The 15,516-nt window shown below is 37.5% G+C and overlaps 1 protein-coding gene across 1 annotated transcript in view; it reads right to left on the bottom strand.

Moving 5' to 3' along the window:
• Nucleotides 1-6,271: 6,271 nt before the first annotated feature.
• LOC136250936 (uncharacterized) overlaps nt 6,272-15,516 on the bottom strand; it is a 44,168-nt gene continuing 34,923 nt past the window's right edge. The window contains exons 2-3 of the mRNA XM_066043281.1: nt 8,457-11,816; nt 6,272-6,588 (exon numbers count right to left, since the gene is read on the bottom strand). Coding sequence (XP_065899353.1) covers nt 6,519-6,588; nt 8,457-11,816 — 3,430 coding nt within the window. The 3' untranslated portion in view covers nt 6,272-6,518. The remainder of the gene's footprint in view (nt 6,589-8,456; nt 11,817-15,516) is intronic.

Genomic DNA, 15,516 nt, shown 5'->3' with positions numbered 1-15,516 from the left:
GTGACCATTCAATGTTGTAATATCCTTTCATGAAAGTCTTATATGTTTCTATATGGTCCCCACGTTGACGTCGACAATACAATGAATATAGTCCCAACTTTTGCAAACCAGTTGTGTATGGAAGTCTTCTGATTTCTTTGACAAGCTTTGTAGTTCTCATTCGCACCTTTTCTAGTATCGGTACCTCCGTACAGTAGCGTGTAGTCTAAGCTCTTTAAATAATCTTGTAGTGTCTATTATGCTGCTTAGAGAAAGTGTTGATATGGAAATTAATGCCTTGATATGGCTTCATTGGATGAAGAAGAAGAAGAAGACAAGCAGCCTGATTGAAGATAAAAGAAAAGACAAGGCGCACAGGGCACACACTCGTTGAACCCCAAAAGGCACATCCCACTGGTGAGTTTGTTATTTCCAGTGGCGCAAAATGGTGGCCGTGCATTGTTTCGTTTGGCCTCTAGGCTTGTGACCGTGGTCAGTCAGGCAGTCATTCTAAAATTGAAGTATTGGCGATTTAAAAAATTTTATATCCGGCTACCTGTATATTTTGTTGTGTTTAATGCTGTTTTATGTATTATATGGACTAGTACTATTCCGTAAAGGTGATTTTCGTCTCGTAAGATATCTCTAGGATGCTTTTAAAGACAGAATTTTGGGTGACGCATGAAAATTTCACCTGGATCCCTACTCAAATGGTACAACTGTACCGTTTGATACCTGCAGTGTGATTTAAGGAACATCACGTGAGATCGTGTGACCACATAATTAAATTAAAATATTTGTACACATTGTTAGTTCACAAGCCATTTGTAGTTTTCTTCCAAGGTCTTACCCTATAATAGGCATTCCAGTATCCGAGATTTTTTAATTAAAAAATTCTCCGTATATTCCCCAATAGAACCCTGACACAAAATAACAACTCGTGTTTAACTTGGGATTGCTCCGTCATCCGAGCTCCAATGAGGATGAAAATCGCTGTGGGGTTTGTCCACACGCTGACCATCATGAAAATCTTAGTTTTATCATGTGCGTTACATACAAGTAAGTTTTGTGTTGTTTTGTAATCTTTTCAAGCCTTGTAATGTATGTAGAATACCTTAAAACTTTTAAAAACGTACTGTTGGGTGGAAGGTATTCACTGGTGCTTACTTTAAAGTACGTAGTTACTTCGCTTGGGTTAGCGATTTTCAGCTCCAGAGCAATTTTCTGATGGCTGTGGCTCTGAAGCTTAAACCACTTTAAAGTCGGCATAACAATGCCATCATTGAAACCACAACTCCACCTTAGGTATTGTTGCATCATTGTGACACCTAAACTTTAGTTGTTTAGCTTTATAAGTTGTTAATTTGATGTTTTTACTTACTTGAGATAACCACTTGCCTATGGGTATACACTATTGTATTGAGAAGTGTACAGTAGGTGAAACACATTTGCTCACCACAAAGCGTACAAAGATTGCTGAGATCCGATAAGACCTGAAGTTATTATCATTGCATGTATAAACATGCAGCTAGAAGCAACTGCAGTTTCAAGATAGTCCAGATTGCTAAGTGGCTTTCCTGATTTAATTGTGCCATTTTCCCTTTAAACTGTATGAGAGCCCCGGAGAAAAAAATGTACCTTTTTTCAGTTTTTAAGCACTATATGCCAAAGTAGCTAATTCCAACCCAACAAACTATATATGTCTGAGATCAGCAATCAATATTCTATCTATTGAGCATATAAAAGCCCATTTTTCCAAAATTTAAAAATCGGGCTGGAATGCCTACAGCTATATAAAATGTCAAAATACTTTACTTGTAACCACAACTCCACCTTAGGTATTGTTGCATCATTGTGACACCTCCACTTTAGTTGTTTAGCTTTATAAGTTGTTAACTTGATGTTTTACTTACTTGAGATAGCCACTTGCCTATGGGTATACACTATTGTATTGAGAAGTGTACAGTAGGTGAAACATATTTGCTCACCACAAAGCGTACAAAGATTGCTGAGATCCGATAAGACCTGAAGTTATTATCATTGCATGTACAAACATGCAGCTAGAAGCAACTGCAGTTTCAAGATAGTCCAGATTGCTAGGTGGCTTTCCTGATTTAATTGTGCCATTTTCCCCTTTAAAATGTATGAGAGCCCCGGAGAAAAAAATGTACCTTTTTTTCAGTTTTTAAGCACTATGCATGCCAAAGTAGCTAATTCCAACCCAACAAACTATATATGTCTGAGATCAGCAATCAATATTCTATCTATTGAGCATATAAAAGCCCATTTTTCCAAAATTTAAAAATCGGGCTGGAATGCCTACAGCTATATAAAAATGTCAAAATACTTTACTTGTATTACAGTAATGCACGTGCACACACACACAAGAGTTATTGTTATTATGATATTACTGCTGAAAAACATAGAGTGAACTAGTACTGTTACACGGGGAACCAGTGTAGTGGTTCACCACTATGGCGGATGTGTAGGCGGAACTTGAAATTAAGCACAGTAGATCGTGTATTGAAAATTCTCTATATAGTATACCTCTGAATGATGCACCCATCAATGTCACACACAACCTACCTATGTAGCTCAGGTCAGGCAGTGGTGGAAAATTGCAAAGGTGACAATTCATCCATAGGGCATACCTGGGAATCTGCTTATGCTTGTTGCAAATGCCTATGACTTTGGCCTGTCATGAAAATTTGGACCCCTATTTAGGTTCCCCCGGGTCCAAATAATATTGAAATATTTGGACCCCCCGGAACGAAATATATGGGCCCCCTCTGAAATATTTTATCCCCCTACCAAATTTTATTATTAACATAATTTGCACACATTCAAAGGGGTCCAGATATTTCAGCTGAAATAATCAATCCCCACTGTCTATATTATCTTTTCCCTTACCTGTTGCATTCAGCTAACCACCCCAGTCTCTATATACAGTATTAAGTGTCTAACTATACTTCAGGCAAGTCAGAATACTGATCATTGATGGCAACTCTTTGTCTGCAGGTAGTGAGGAATGAGCAGAACCACTGTAACAATGATCCATGGATTCCATAAGCTTCCAGTTTTAACAATAGTCTTTCATGGGGAACAGAATCAAATGCTTTCACATAGTCAATGAAACACAGTGAGAGCTTAGACGATTGTCCTGTATTTTAGCCCAGTCGTGTGTACATTTTAGCTAGTAGTAAAGAAGTGGTGGACTAATTAGCAAACTGGGAGGGTAGCTAGAAATATTTCAAATAAACTAGCCAGTTGCTCCCTTGCAACACAACCTTGCCTTTAAAAGAGGAGCAAGTGAAATTCCCTATAGTCAATAAAGTCAATAGAAGGGGGAAATAAACATTTCAAAAGAAATTATTTGTTTCCCACACTCCCACAGCAAATATGAAACCGTCATTGATAAATTGTGACCAGATTGCATAAAGGTACCTTTTTCACGCACAAATTTTGACCTATTTTTTGAACTTTGATACTTCATAGTGACGTAGCTACCATTGAGGCAACTGAGGCAGTTGCCTTGGTAAAAAGTGCTCAACAATTCAGGCTGAGCAGGCCTGAATTTTGGCATCCCGAATCTACTCAAACGCTACTAGACAGCATTACTGTACTACATATAATAGAATCTATGGCTGTAGTATATACTAAGCAAGGCTGGAGCCCATGGAAGGTGACATGGTGTGGCATTGGCTGGACCACTTTTCAGCTACTTGAATTTGTATGAAAAAGATCGAGTTACTCTAATAGAGCAGTCATCGTAATATACTCTAATAGAGCATTCAGTATAAATTATAGCCACTGTTTTTATTACGCTGCTTGCTCTAAATGTTTACTGTCTTTATATTACTTAATCAAAAGTTACAATGAGTCAACTGCATGGCATTGCATTGAGCTAATTGATCATGCATATCATACATTAGCAGTTACAATAAAGAAATAGCCTCCACATGCCATTTAAAGCATATATTTTCAAAATTTTCCTTAATATATATACGTAAGTCAGAGATTATCTCTTTCATGTGATGCTCAACTGCATGTACTAAGCATGTCTGGGGGCATGCTCCCTCAACACATCAGACCAATAAAAAGTATAGCGTGCATGACTGTCAATGACTTCCGTTGCAGTCCATGGATGGCCTGACTGCTCAAGAGTAAGTCAGTTTTTTGTGTTGAGTACAATTAATCTAATCTAATAATTGAAGCATGGTATACTGTAGCATTAACTAAGCTGCATCATTACTTTTGCCATGTAGAAAAGCAGTCAGAGTCTTCTAAGACAGTTTCTTCCATCCAACCAGAGTCAACCTGCAAATGCTGTACCACCCATGCTTGAAAATATTATTTTGTGAATCATCCAGTTGAGTCAGAAGCAGACCCTCTCAATTAGGTCAATGTATAAACTTTGCTTTGGTAAAAATTTTTCCTGGCTACACCACTGCTTCATAACTTTTTATCATTGCCCATACCTGTCTGAAATTTTTCATCAGTAAAGCTACAGTATTTGGATTCTGGCTATATTTAGATACAAACAACAGCTTAATCAGTGTAAGGAGTCCACTTTTATAACATTTTGCTTGCTCACATGTAAAATGTGTGAAAAAGGTACCTTTTTGCAAATCCGGTCACAATTAATGATGCTAAATGTCTACAAACAACAAAAAATTGAATAAAATGGCAAGTAAATTTTTGAACACATGTGACCAAACAGGACTACAATATAAAGGACCTGTGTGGGCATTATATGGTTAAAAAATAAAATTTAGCTACATCACTAATATACAGTTATCATGGTTGGCTGAGTCCAGCCACTCTTTGCATGACTGAGCTAAGAAAATTCTTTCAGAAGATTAAATATATTATACATACAGCATCATTCAACACCTTCCTGACTAACAACGTGGAAGATGCTGTTAATTCAATAAATTTTGTAGAGGGATAAAATATTTCAGAGGGGTCCAAATATTTCAAGAAAAAGTGGACCAAGAGGTCCACTTTTTCGGGGGGTCCAAGTATTATATTGTTACAGGCCACTCCAAATAAATTCTCTGTACTGCTTGCATCTGTTTACTGTCAGCACTAAAATATTTCATTATTCTGTATTCTTACATTATTTTCCATTCTTTTTTCCTTTGCATATTGTACAGTCTCTAAAGTGTCAGCTCACTTGTCATTGTGCTATCAAGTCAGCATGCACACACAAATTTACATTTTTGATATGTTTTCTATTTAAAAGATGAATTACACAATGGCTGTACTCAGGCAAATGCTGGCTTGAAAAGCAGCCAAACATATAATGAAATAATGGAAATGGATTTCCCACCCACCCACCTGCATGGAAATATGCCTGAGTGGAGGGTGGGGAACAAAGAATTTATTTGGAATGACTAATGACTTGAGAGTAGAGAATCTGCTGAAAGTATTCATCCACTGCCCAACCAATATAAACTTACAATATTTTTATAGTGAAAGCGACAATACCTGTGCAAACACATTATTTCAAGATTACAATCACTACTTTGAGGATTTAATATCACGCCTTTTTCTTTGAACAGACTCATTATCAGTTGTTACTAAACTTGGTGTGTTTGTTGAAAGTATAGTCCAGTTGTAGACACTCTGCCTCCCTTGATAATAGATTGTGAACTCTTGCCTTTTAGCTCATTCAAGTTTATAGTTCTTGTTCCTTAGGAGTGAGATCAGGTGCATATTGTTGGGATTGGCACACACTGGTGCAATTCTTGGTCTTTATGTACCCTTACTATCCAGGCTATTATTAATTTTATTATGCACGAGCCTCAAAATGAGACTATGTTTTAGTGATAGCAGAGAGGACTTCACATATTTATACTGTTGCTTCTGCAATATGTAAAGCATTTGATTGCTTTGTATAACATGTCAAGAAGCCATTTACAGGCTGCTGTATTACTCATACAATTCACCTTATGAGATATTGTATATGCCATGCATATAACTACTTATCAGTGTAACATGCATGTTATGGGTAAGGAGAATAAGTTTGAATAAGTTTCATGGTGGTCCAGTCCTAAATAGCTATAGTTGTCAGATATGACAATATCTATAGATCAACAGCCTTTGCACTGAGTTCTAGCTAATATGTGCCCAACTCATTTACAAGTGGAAATCATTAAGTTTTTGATGTGTTATTGTAATTATTATACCTTGCTTACTGCACCTTAAATAGTAGCCACACTTGCTGCCACGATCATTAAAAATTATAAGCTTAAACATGGTATTCACGCACCAACTATAGTGATCAAGTTTAAATAGTTGCTGCATCAATTATGCAAACAATGCTGCAGTGCTTAACCAAGTAAATACACACACACACATATATACAGTATGTAAAAACTTATGGTTTATCAAATACAGGGTATGTGTGTGTGCGTGTATAATAGAAAATGTGTGTGTATAATAATAGAAGCAATAATTATGACAAATGTCACACATGTGCATACTACAAGCTCAGCTATCGTTTCACTATATATTGCAATACATCAAATGTCTTATTATTCGTTGTCCAGCATCAAAAGAGAATCTTGAAGCTCAGAATCTCCACCAGTGGGTGCACTCAGTACACTATAAAGAGCACACAATAACCACGTTGCATTATTAAACAGTTTATTACTACTATAGCAAGAGTTTGTTTATCTTTCAAGCATTGCTCATACAAGAGAATGGACTTTTCTGTTTGTATTTACTTGACCACATATGAACATCCGATGGCTTTGTACTGTGACAGCCTATCATGCAGTATGGTAGTACTGTAGATTAGGGATCATGGAGATTTGGGTTTTTCTGGCAAAAAATCATCCAAAAACCTGCTTCACAAGACCATCCTGATGCCTTGGCAGTATTGGTTAGGTATAAAACCAAGAATAAAAGTGTCTTTATATGACCCTAAATGCTTCCAATAGATTGCCACAAATTAAAAAAAAAAATTTATTTAATGGAATTTTCTACTGACTGCCTGTCTGCCTACCTGATGTCATCAGACAAACGTAACTCGATAATGGCTAAGGCTATGGGCTTGATTTTTTCACTGTATGACGTTGCTTCAGCCTGACATGCCTTTTGACATACCACAGTATGTACAATGCACACATCATGGACTTACCTTTGTCCTCCTTTGTGTCCCATAACTTTTGCTGACAGCACAATTAAGGTGTCGATTTGCAGTAGTAGCATGATGGCTTCCTGGCTACATTTGTAACAAGAATTATCCATATTTTCCATGGAGATTGGAGTCACTGCAGAGGTGCTTCTATACTGTTCTTTGCTTGTATCGTTGTGTGACAGGCTGAACATAGCTGAAAGCAAAGCATAATGGCCATTTCACTTTTGATCAAGTAATTGAAAATTGTGGCATACAAATTGTCCGCATTTTTCATAATGATTAGATTGATTGCAGAGGCGCTTCTCCTACTGTTCTTCATTTGTAGCACTGTGTAATGAGCTGAACATAGCTGAAAGTGAAGTGTAATGGCCACTTCACCTTCCACTCAGTATGGGGCACGTGTTCAGATGAAAATATTAAAATGGATGCTGTTCTTTCTTATGATGCAGTATGCGTGGGTTTCACCAGTCATAACAATGTTACAAATAAGTAAACAAACAAGTGTAAGGGAAAATCATGGATTTTAAGTTCAATTAGGAATTATAGAAAAAGTAGGGAAACAAAGGAGGTTGGCTACACTTGTAGATATACTAGTGGACATTTATTAATCCCTAATTCAGTAATGAGTAGGCATTAAATAAATTAAAATTCTTAGCAACTTATCAGAAGAGTTTTTGGCCACTCTGTAGAAATTTTTGGGCTTGCAATTGCGTATACCCCACCAATACTGCCAAGGCGCCATGAAGTTATTGTGAGGCTGGTGTTAGAGTGATATTTTTGACCAGAAAAGCCAAACCTCCATGATTCTTAATACACAGTACCATCGTACTGTATATCACTAAACTACTCAGCAATGAATTTAACTTAATTCAGCTACACATCAAAATGTGAAGCAGTACAATGACTGGATTGGCGTCGATACACCACATGCTTGCTCGTCATGCTACCAAAACAGCAATTAATGGGCAAAATTATTCCTTGGGCACAGTACTCAGCAATAGCCAATATCAGCCTGGCTTTCTTACTTCTTCTGTTACAAATGGGTGCCTTTGATCCATGCAGGCCCCATACCACAGACCAGTTATAAACACACCCATTTGTGTTTGAAACTGATTTGTAAACACTTCACCCTCGGGCCATATCATGTTTACAAATCAGATACAAACCTCACGGATGTGTTACAACACATACTTGCAACAAGGTATATGAGTGGTTTGACAATAATAAAGTTCTAGCAAAACTGAAAAGACTGAAGATGCAACAAATCTTCTGTTGTCAACAATTTTTATTGTGTATATATACAAGTACACATACACACATAATTGCTAACTTTATTGATGGATTGTGGTTGCTTTCATCAGGCTTCACTTTGCGATGTAGTAAAAGAAAATAAATTCCAATGGCGAGGATCAAACAGAAGGGAAACAATACCAAAGCCACAGTTATACCTGACTCAACAGACTGAGTAAAGTTAAAGGAATTCAAATTAACTATCAGTGACAGAGATAACAAAATCACTGTATCCATCATATTTAACCAATAATTATTATCTTCTTCGTAAGGTTGAACTAATATGTGTGTCATAGTAATTATCACACAAGCTGTTTGCAGGTAATATATCATGTTGGAATAGTCACTGTTAGCAAAATACACAATCAACATGATCACTAGTCGACATATCAGATAATATGCTGCAAACCAACTATATTTGTCAGTGTAGCAGTCTTGAAATCGATCCAGTAATGGTGTAACCTTCTTGATGGTGATATTTTTCTTCTTCAAAAATGGTTCAACAACTAGCAACACTGGAAGGCCAAGAACTATGACAAGTCCACAGACTAAAGCTACACTCCCATATACTGCATGACGACCAGTGAAATATTTCATTTGAGGGGACAAATAGACATACACCTCATCAACATCATTGTACTGTAATGCTCTCAGTAACTGTAATGAAGTGGATGCTACAGTTGTGTATGAAAGTAGTAAGAGAAGTCCAGTAACAAGTGCAATGGAACGATTGATATATCTTGCTACTGTATTGCAGTACCTTGCTACAATAAGAATCACTGCAAAGATGAACCAAACACATAACACATGAAAGTAGTGGATAAATTGTTGGTCAATTGCATCTAGTTCTTTTACAAAGCAAAGTTTTCCAAGAAACTGAGGTGTTAACTTTGCAAAGCTTGACAAACCAGTTACTGTGTAAAACACTCCATCAGAAATATACAGTTTATCAACCAAAACAATGTCTACAATACTGTAAAAGTAAATTAATCCAAAAATACATCCCAAAAGGACCTTTCGGCTACTGAAATGATACATTACAGCCAGGGCAATTGCTATCAGTGCAATCCAATACAAAATTGTCAACACTACTACCAGTACTGTTATTTCAGTAGAACACTTGTCATTACTAACACAATCAGGAGTGTCATATGATAATGAACACCCTGGACTACATTCACCACAAGCTGGTCCTCTCCTGTGTGGACTACACTGGTCATTGAGCAGTTCTGGTAAAATGAAGTAGCTAGTTCTAGTTTCTTTCCGGTGAACGAAATTACAATAGAAATTAGGACAAACGGAGATAGTGCGTACATCAGAATTGACACCAAACCAATATCCTTGGTTAATGTCAGCACGATCCTCTAAACACTGCACAATGTCTTTTTCATATCTGTAGCATTGACACCGCTGTGAAGTATTATCAAATACAAATCCATTGTAACAAGATGATAATGTCAGTGAGAGTGTCGCAGTAAATTGCTTGTACTCATGAGAAAGAACTGAAGAAATATTAAGTGTAATGTTTACAGGATCTGTTATGTCATGTGCAGCATTTGTTGCTACGATGCTAAACTGATTATTAGATCCATTAAAAGCAAAAATTTCCCTTTTAAGCAACTGAAACTTGGCATCGCAATTCTCACACTTGATTTGAAATTGCACTGCTTCAGCATTAGCATTATAATAGTCACATACTGTGGCATTAAAGTCAATTGATTGACCTAACATTTTGTTACCCTCAATCAAACAAGTAGACCTTTCATTATTGGTCACACTACAATCAGCTGGTGAACACAACTTGATCGCATAAGGTGATGTAGCTACTGCAGGTCCAATAGTATCACGATGTTGAGTATATGTAAAATTGTATGGAATATGAACAACAGAGTCATTGCTAGTTTCATCCCTCACCACATCACATGATGCAGGTATGTTGAAATATATTGAATTACCAGAAACTCCAGCTGAATTGTTGACAAAAGTCACAGAATTGTAATCTGAGACATCGCTAAATAATATGCCATGATTAAGACAATGCTCCAAATCTGCATATATCGCTCCACCATACACCACAGCAGTGTTATCAATAAATTGTACAGTTGCATCTTTGTCAACTGCAACTTGCGAGTTCTTCTCAAAGTATATGGCTGCACCACTTTCTGCTGAATTGCTCTCTAGTAAATTGGAATTGTAAAAATGCAGAAAACTTTGTGAAAGATGCAATGCAGATCCCATTCTGTTGCGAGTGAAATTACAAGAGGTTACAGATATATTGCATTGAATATTAATAAATGCAACATTCAAGACAGCATATAATATGCTTTTACCAGTGTTGCTATCAAACTTGCAATCAGATAATCTAATATCAGTTATTTTGGTAATAGCTTCAAAATACAAAGCCACACCATATTTGGCTCCTTTATTTCCTACAAAGTTTGTGTTATTAATGATACAGCTTATCCCAAATTGTTTATTTAATTCTAAATTCAATGCTCTTTTTGTGTTATAACTAAAATCTGATGATAAAATATCAAGTTGAAGATTGTCACCTAGGGGAGCACTAATAAGTAATCCACCATTAGTGTTGTTAAATAAAGTCACATTGACTACTGTGATAAAGGAATTAATGGCATTGTCATTAAGAAACATGCCTGGAACACCATTTGAAGAAAAGTTTGTATTTTCAATCAAAATATCGAAAAAACTTGCTTTCTGTTCGCTATAGTAAATTATTGAGGCATTAATTATGTCTTCTGGAAAAGGCTGGCTTGAATGTCCATTGTGATTAAAAACTGACCCAGACACTGTTAATTTGATGCTTCCACTAGTATTGTTTATATGTATGTTGCTATAGTAGTAATGGCACAGGAGCACATTTTCCATGCTATTATGATGGATCACACTGTCAATAATAGAGATGTTTCCTATTGGCTCGTGTATCCTAATAGCTCTGCAAACTTTAAACCACTGAACAACACAGTTTGTAATCAGTAAATCTGTATTATAGTCAAATGCAAGTCCTGGATCATTTGGTTTACTAGAATTACCACACTGGTCCCATGTGATCCCCTCAATGATGAGACTACAACAACGCACACAATGCACACCTCCACTATTGTTACACATGATAGTAGCACCATTACCAGTTATTGTAATGTTGTGCATGTTTCCTGCTCCCATATATGTAATTTCACTTAATGAAATAACTTTTGAGGTGATATTAATCATGGTGTTACTCTTAATGGTGTCTAAAGCAGAGTAAATTGAATTACACATACATAATCCTTCCACACAGCAGTTATAGTTGCCACTTCCATTGTTGTTGATGGTGATCACTTTAGCATAAGCAACTTCACTTGCATGCAGACACATCCACATGGTGAAGAAAGCAGCCATACTATTAAAAAAGAATACTGTATGTCATGATTATCATACAACATGGTAGTACTGTATAGTAGTGATCATGAAGGTTTGGGATATCTTGCCAAAAATATCACCAACCTCACTTTTTTGTCATAATAGTTTGATGGTATTGGTTAGGCATATAGCCTAGCCCTTCAGAGTGACTCCAAACCCTTCTATATAGATTTTGAATCTGCTGACTAAGTAAGCATACTTTGACTATATGGTTAATGTTATGGGCTGACTTCTTCACTGTTCAATGTTGCTTCGGCCTGAAATGTACCTTATCAACGACTACAGCAGCTACAGTGCATGGGCTTAACTTTGTTCTCCTTTGCATCCCGTTTCTTTATCCACTGCCACATAGGAGCTGATTCACAGTAACACATGGTGGCTTCAGTGCAAGCTGGTTGTCACAAGAATCATCTGTAAATTTCGTAGTGAGTGCAGAGGTGCTTCTAGTACTGTTCTTTATTTGTAACATAGTATCATGGGTGGAACCTGAGAATGAAGCAAAATAGTAACAATACTTTCCATTAATTGATAGCCAGCATGTGTGTTATGTCAAGGTGTACTTTGGTTTACCAGTCAAAAATAATGTTACAAAAAAAGTAAACAAACAAGTGTAAGTAAAATAGAAATTTATAATTACGTAGGGACCATAGAAACAATCAGCAAGGAAACAAGGGAGGTCAGCTACACCTGTAGCTATGCTAGCAGACATATATAATCCATAGACCAGACTGACTTTTTTTGTGTGTGGATGGGGAAAAAGTGGTCTGGTACACTTATGATAAAATTTCTGTGTAGCATTCCACCAGCTCTACGGTGGGTGCTGATTGACAAAGCCATTCACTACTGAGGAATGTACTTTGTATTATAATCGTCACAGCTCCCTAAAGTGTAAGAAGAGAATGGCTTCACCAATCAGCACCCACCGTAGAGGTGGTAGAATGCTACACAGAAATTCTATCGGAAGTGTACCAGACCACTTTTTTCCCACCCACACACAAAAGAAAAAAGTTGGTCTGGCCTATGCGAGACTATATAGTCTACTTCAGTCATGGCCATATGGCTGAAGTGGAGGTTAAATGTCCACTAGTATAGCTGCAGGTGTAGACGACCTCTCTCATTTTCTTGCTTTTTATTTCTATGATGCCTACTCAAATTCCTTATAAAAGTGTAATAAATATATATAGCTTTATATTTCAAAGCCCAGATGCAACTACAAAGGAAGCTGCACAAGGTATATACCCTCAAAACAAGTCACGCTATACACTTAATTAATACTTCAAGCAATGGAGCAGTTTAGCTACCATGGATTACTCCATGACTAAGAAAATTATAAAAAGCATAAACTGAACTGTTAAAATTGTAACATTTGCACTGTATTCTATAACTCTAAACTACATATAAGGCTCAGAATATATAACTATTGCTGTTGAATGAAGGCACATAGTTACAATAATTGTTGTTACAATAATTGTTATCTCTCTTGGCATGAAGCCTATTACAAAGCAGTGAAATACAAACCTTGATTTGCTACTAAAGTGATTAGAAGCTACTACTTATTGTTGCTGATTGTTTATTTATTAAGGCTGTATAGCACAAGTGTTGAAGGTCTGTAAAGCACCTGGTCCTATACAGCTTGTCCAAAGTTGTTACAGAAAGTGTGTTTGAAAAGGTGGAGTCCATGACTGGACCTAGGTGGCCTCGAACCTGTAGCCATCCGATAAATGCTCGAACACTTACAGGAGTCTACCAGGCGGTCAGGATGTTTTCTCCTTGTCAATTTCATGTATATGTATCCAAGGAACTCTAGAGAGTGACTTATTATCTCAAAGTACCCCATGTGGGACAAAATGGATATTAGTTTATTTATTAAGGCTTTACAGCACAAGTGTTAAAGGTCTGTAGGACACCTGGTCCTACCAGCAGCCTGTCCAAAGTTGTTACAGAAAGTGTATTGTTTCAGAAGGAAGCCATCCATAACAAAAGACCAAACTCTTTACAGGGCATAATGTACAGTAAGTCTCAAAGCTTACGGCATTGGCTGGTAGAACTAATTGTTCTTAATTTACATGTTGTACGATATATATGTATTAGATATAGCACGAGCGAAAGGCAGTGCTTTATCTGGTATAGGGAACTTCCGCCTTCTATTGGTCTCAATGCTTTGCCCAGTGGCAGTCCCATGCCTCACTCAGCCCCATGCATACTAAACAGCACATGAATTAGTTAGAACTCACTAGTCTATCAACTTCACCTGTCCAGACTTCTTCTTCCCCAGTACGTAGCCATCAAGTGGTTCAACAAGGCTACCAGTACAGTTTCCGTGTTTTACCGTGCACGCAGCATGCGTGCGCATCATACATGCACGCGCATATTGTTTGAATTCAAAAAACTGAAAATGGATGGAGCAAGAGAGCAGTCACCCGCTGTTTCACCCAGCTTACTTCCACTGCCAACATGGAAAGAAATTACCAGTTTAATCCCAAATTTGATTTGGGCATTGGAGAGTGGATGGGAGAAGGTCCTGGTACCATTCATAGTGACCATGAAACATTGGCAGCTGAGCGTGAGGTAACAGTAGAGGACAGCAGTATACTAGACAAAGATCATGATAAGGGAAGTGAAAATATTCCTCCTGTCACGTTACAAGAATCAAGGAAGCGAAAGATCCTTAGTCTTAAGAAGGAGGTACCGAAGAAGAAAAGGTCTGCTCTGGAGCCTAGCGAGCGATTTTCTGCCACTGTCTGTGAGAACCAAGTTACCGTATGGAGGGAAACTTTGGCGCCGTTAAAATTTGGCGATTGACCATGAATTTGCCAAATTTTCCCCATCCATATATTTTGGTGGCGAAAAAAATAGCAAACCAAGCCTCGAACTAATCAATTTTCTACTTGACCAAGGGATAGTGGGCCAGGCATTACACTAGAGCCAAGCCTACCTCGACTACCTCACTAGGTAGCTAGATACTGTACACATGGTATCCTCAAACTTCGCCTCAAAACGGGCATGACAAGTATAGCGAGTCCTACCATGTTAAGTACGATATTCACTATTCCAGAGGGTGAAGATCTATTGTCTATATAGTATTATCTTTTTGTTGGTAGCTGACTCCAGGTGCCGAATCGCTGAGAGGCGTGGCACTCCAGTTCTCGTTTCAGGCACAGCGATTAGTTATCTAATTAATTCAATACGACGTGCGCTTTGCTAATAATTCGCCAAATTTTATTTTGCCAACAGTGATATTTTGCTTGATTCGCCAAATTTCCCTCCTCCAAAGTTTCCCTCTGTACGGTAGTAAGGCTTCGAAAGGTGTCTAGCACAAGGTGGGCAGTGAAGAATTTTACTGACTGGGCTAATAACGAAAACAAGACATGTAGTAATGACCCGGTACCCATTGATGTATTAGAGTGTCACGATGTTACAAAAGTGTGCAAGTATAATGTGCAAATACATCCTTGAAACTAGAAAGTCTGACGGTACTAAGTACCGACCAGGCACAATAAAGTCACTGATAGGTGGGATAAATCGCCAACTGCAACTAAACAAGGCTCCATTTTCACTTTTTGATAGGGCAAATGTACAATGCCGAGACCTGTGCAATACACTTGATGTTGTATGTAGCAATCAACACAGGGATGGCATTGGTGCAGATAAAAACAGTACACCAGTGATTGCAGTGGAAG

This window comes from Dysidea avara, chromosome 3 (genome assembly GCF_963678975.1).
Source record: "Dysidea avara chromosome 3, odDysAvar1.4, whole genome shotgun sequence".
Taxonomy (NCBI): Eukaryota; Metazoa; Porifera; class Demospongiae; order Dictyoceratida; family Dysideidae; genus Dysidea; species Dysidea avara.
This window is presented reverse-complemented; position numbering and strand designations above follow the sequence as displayed.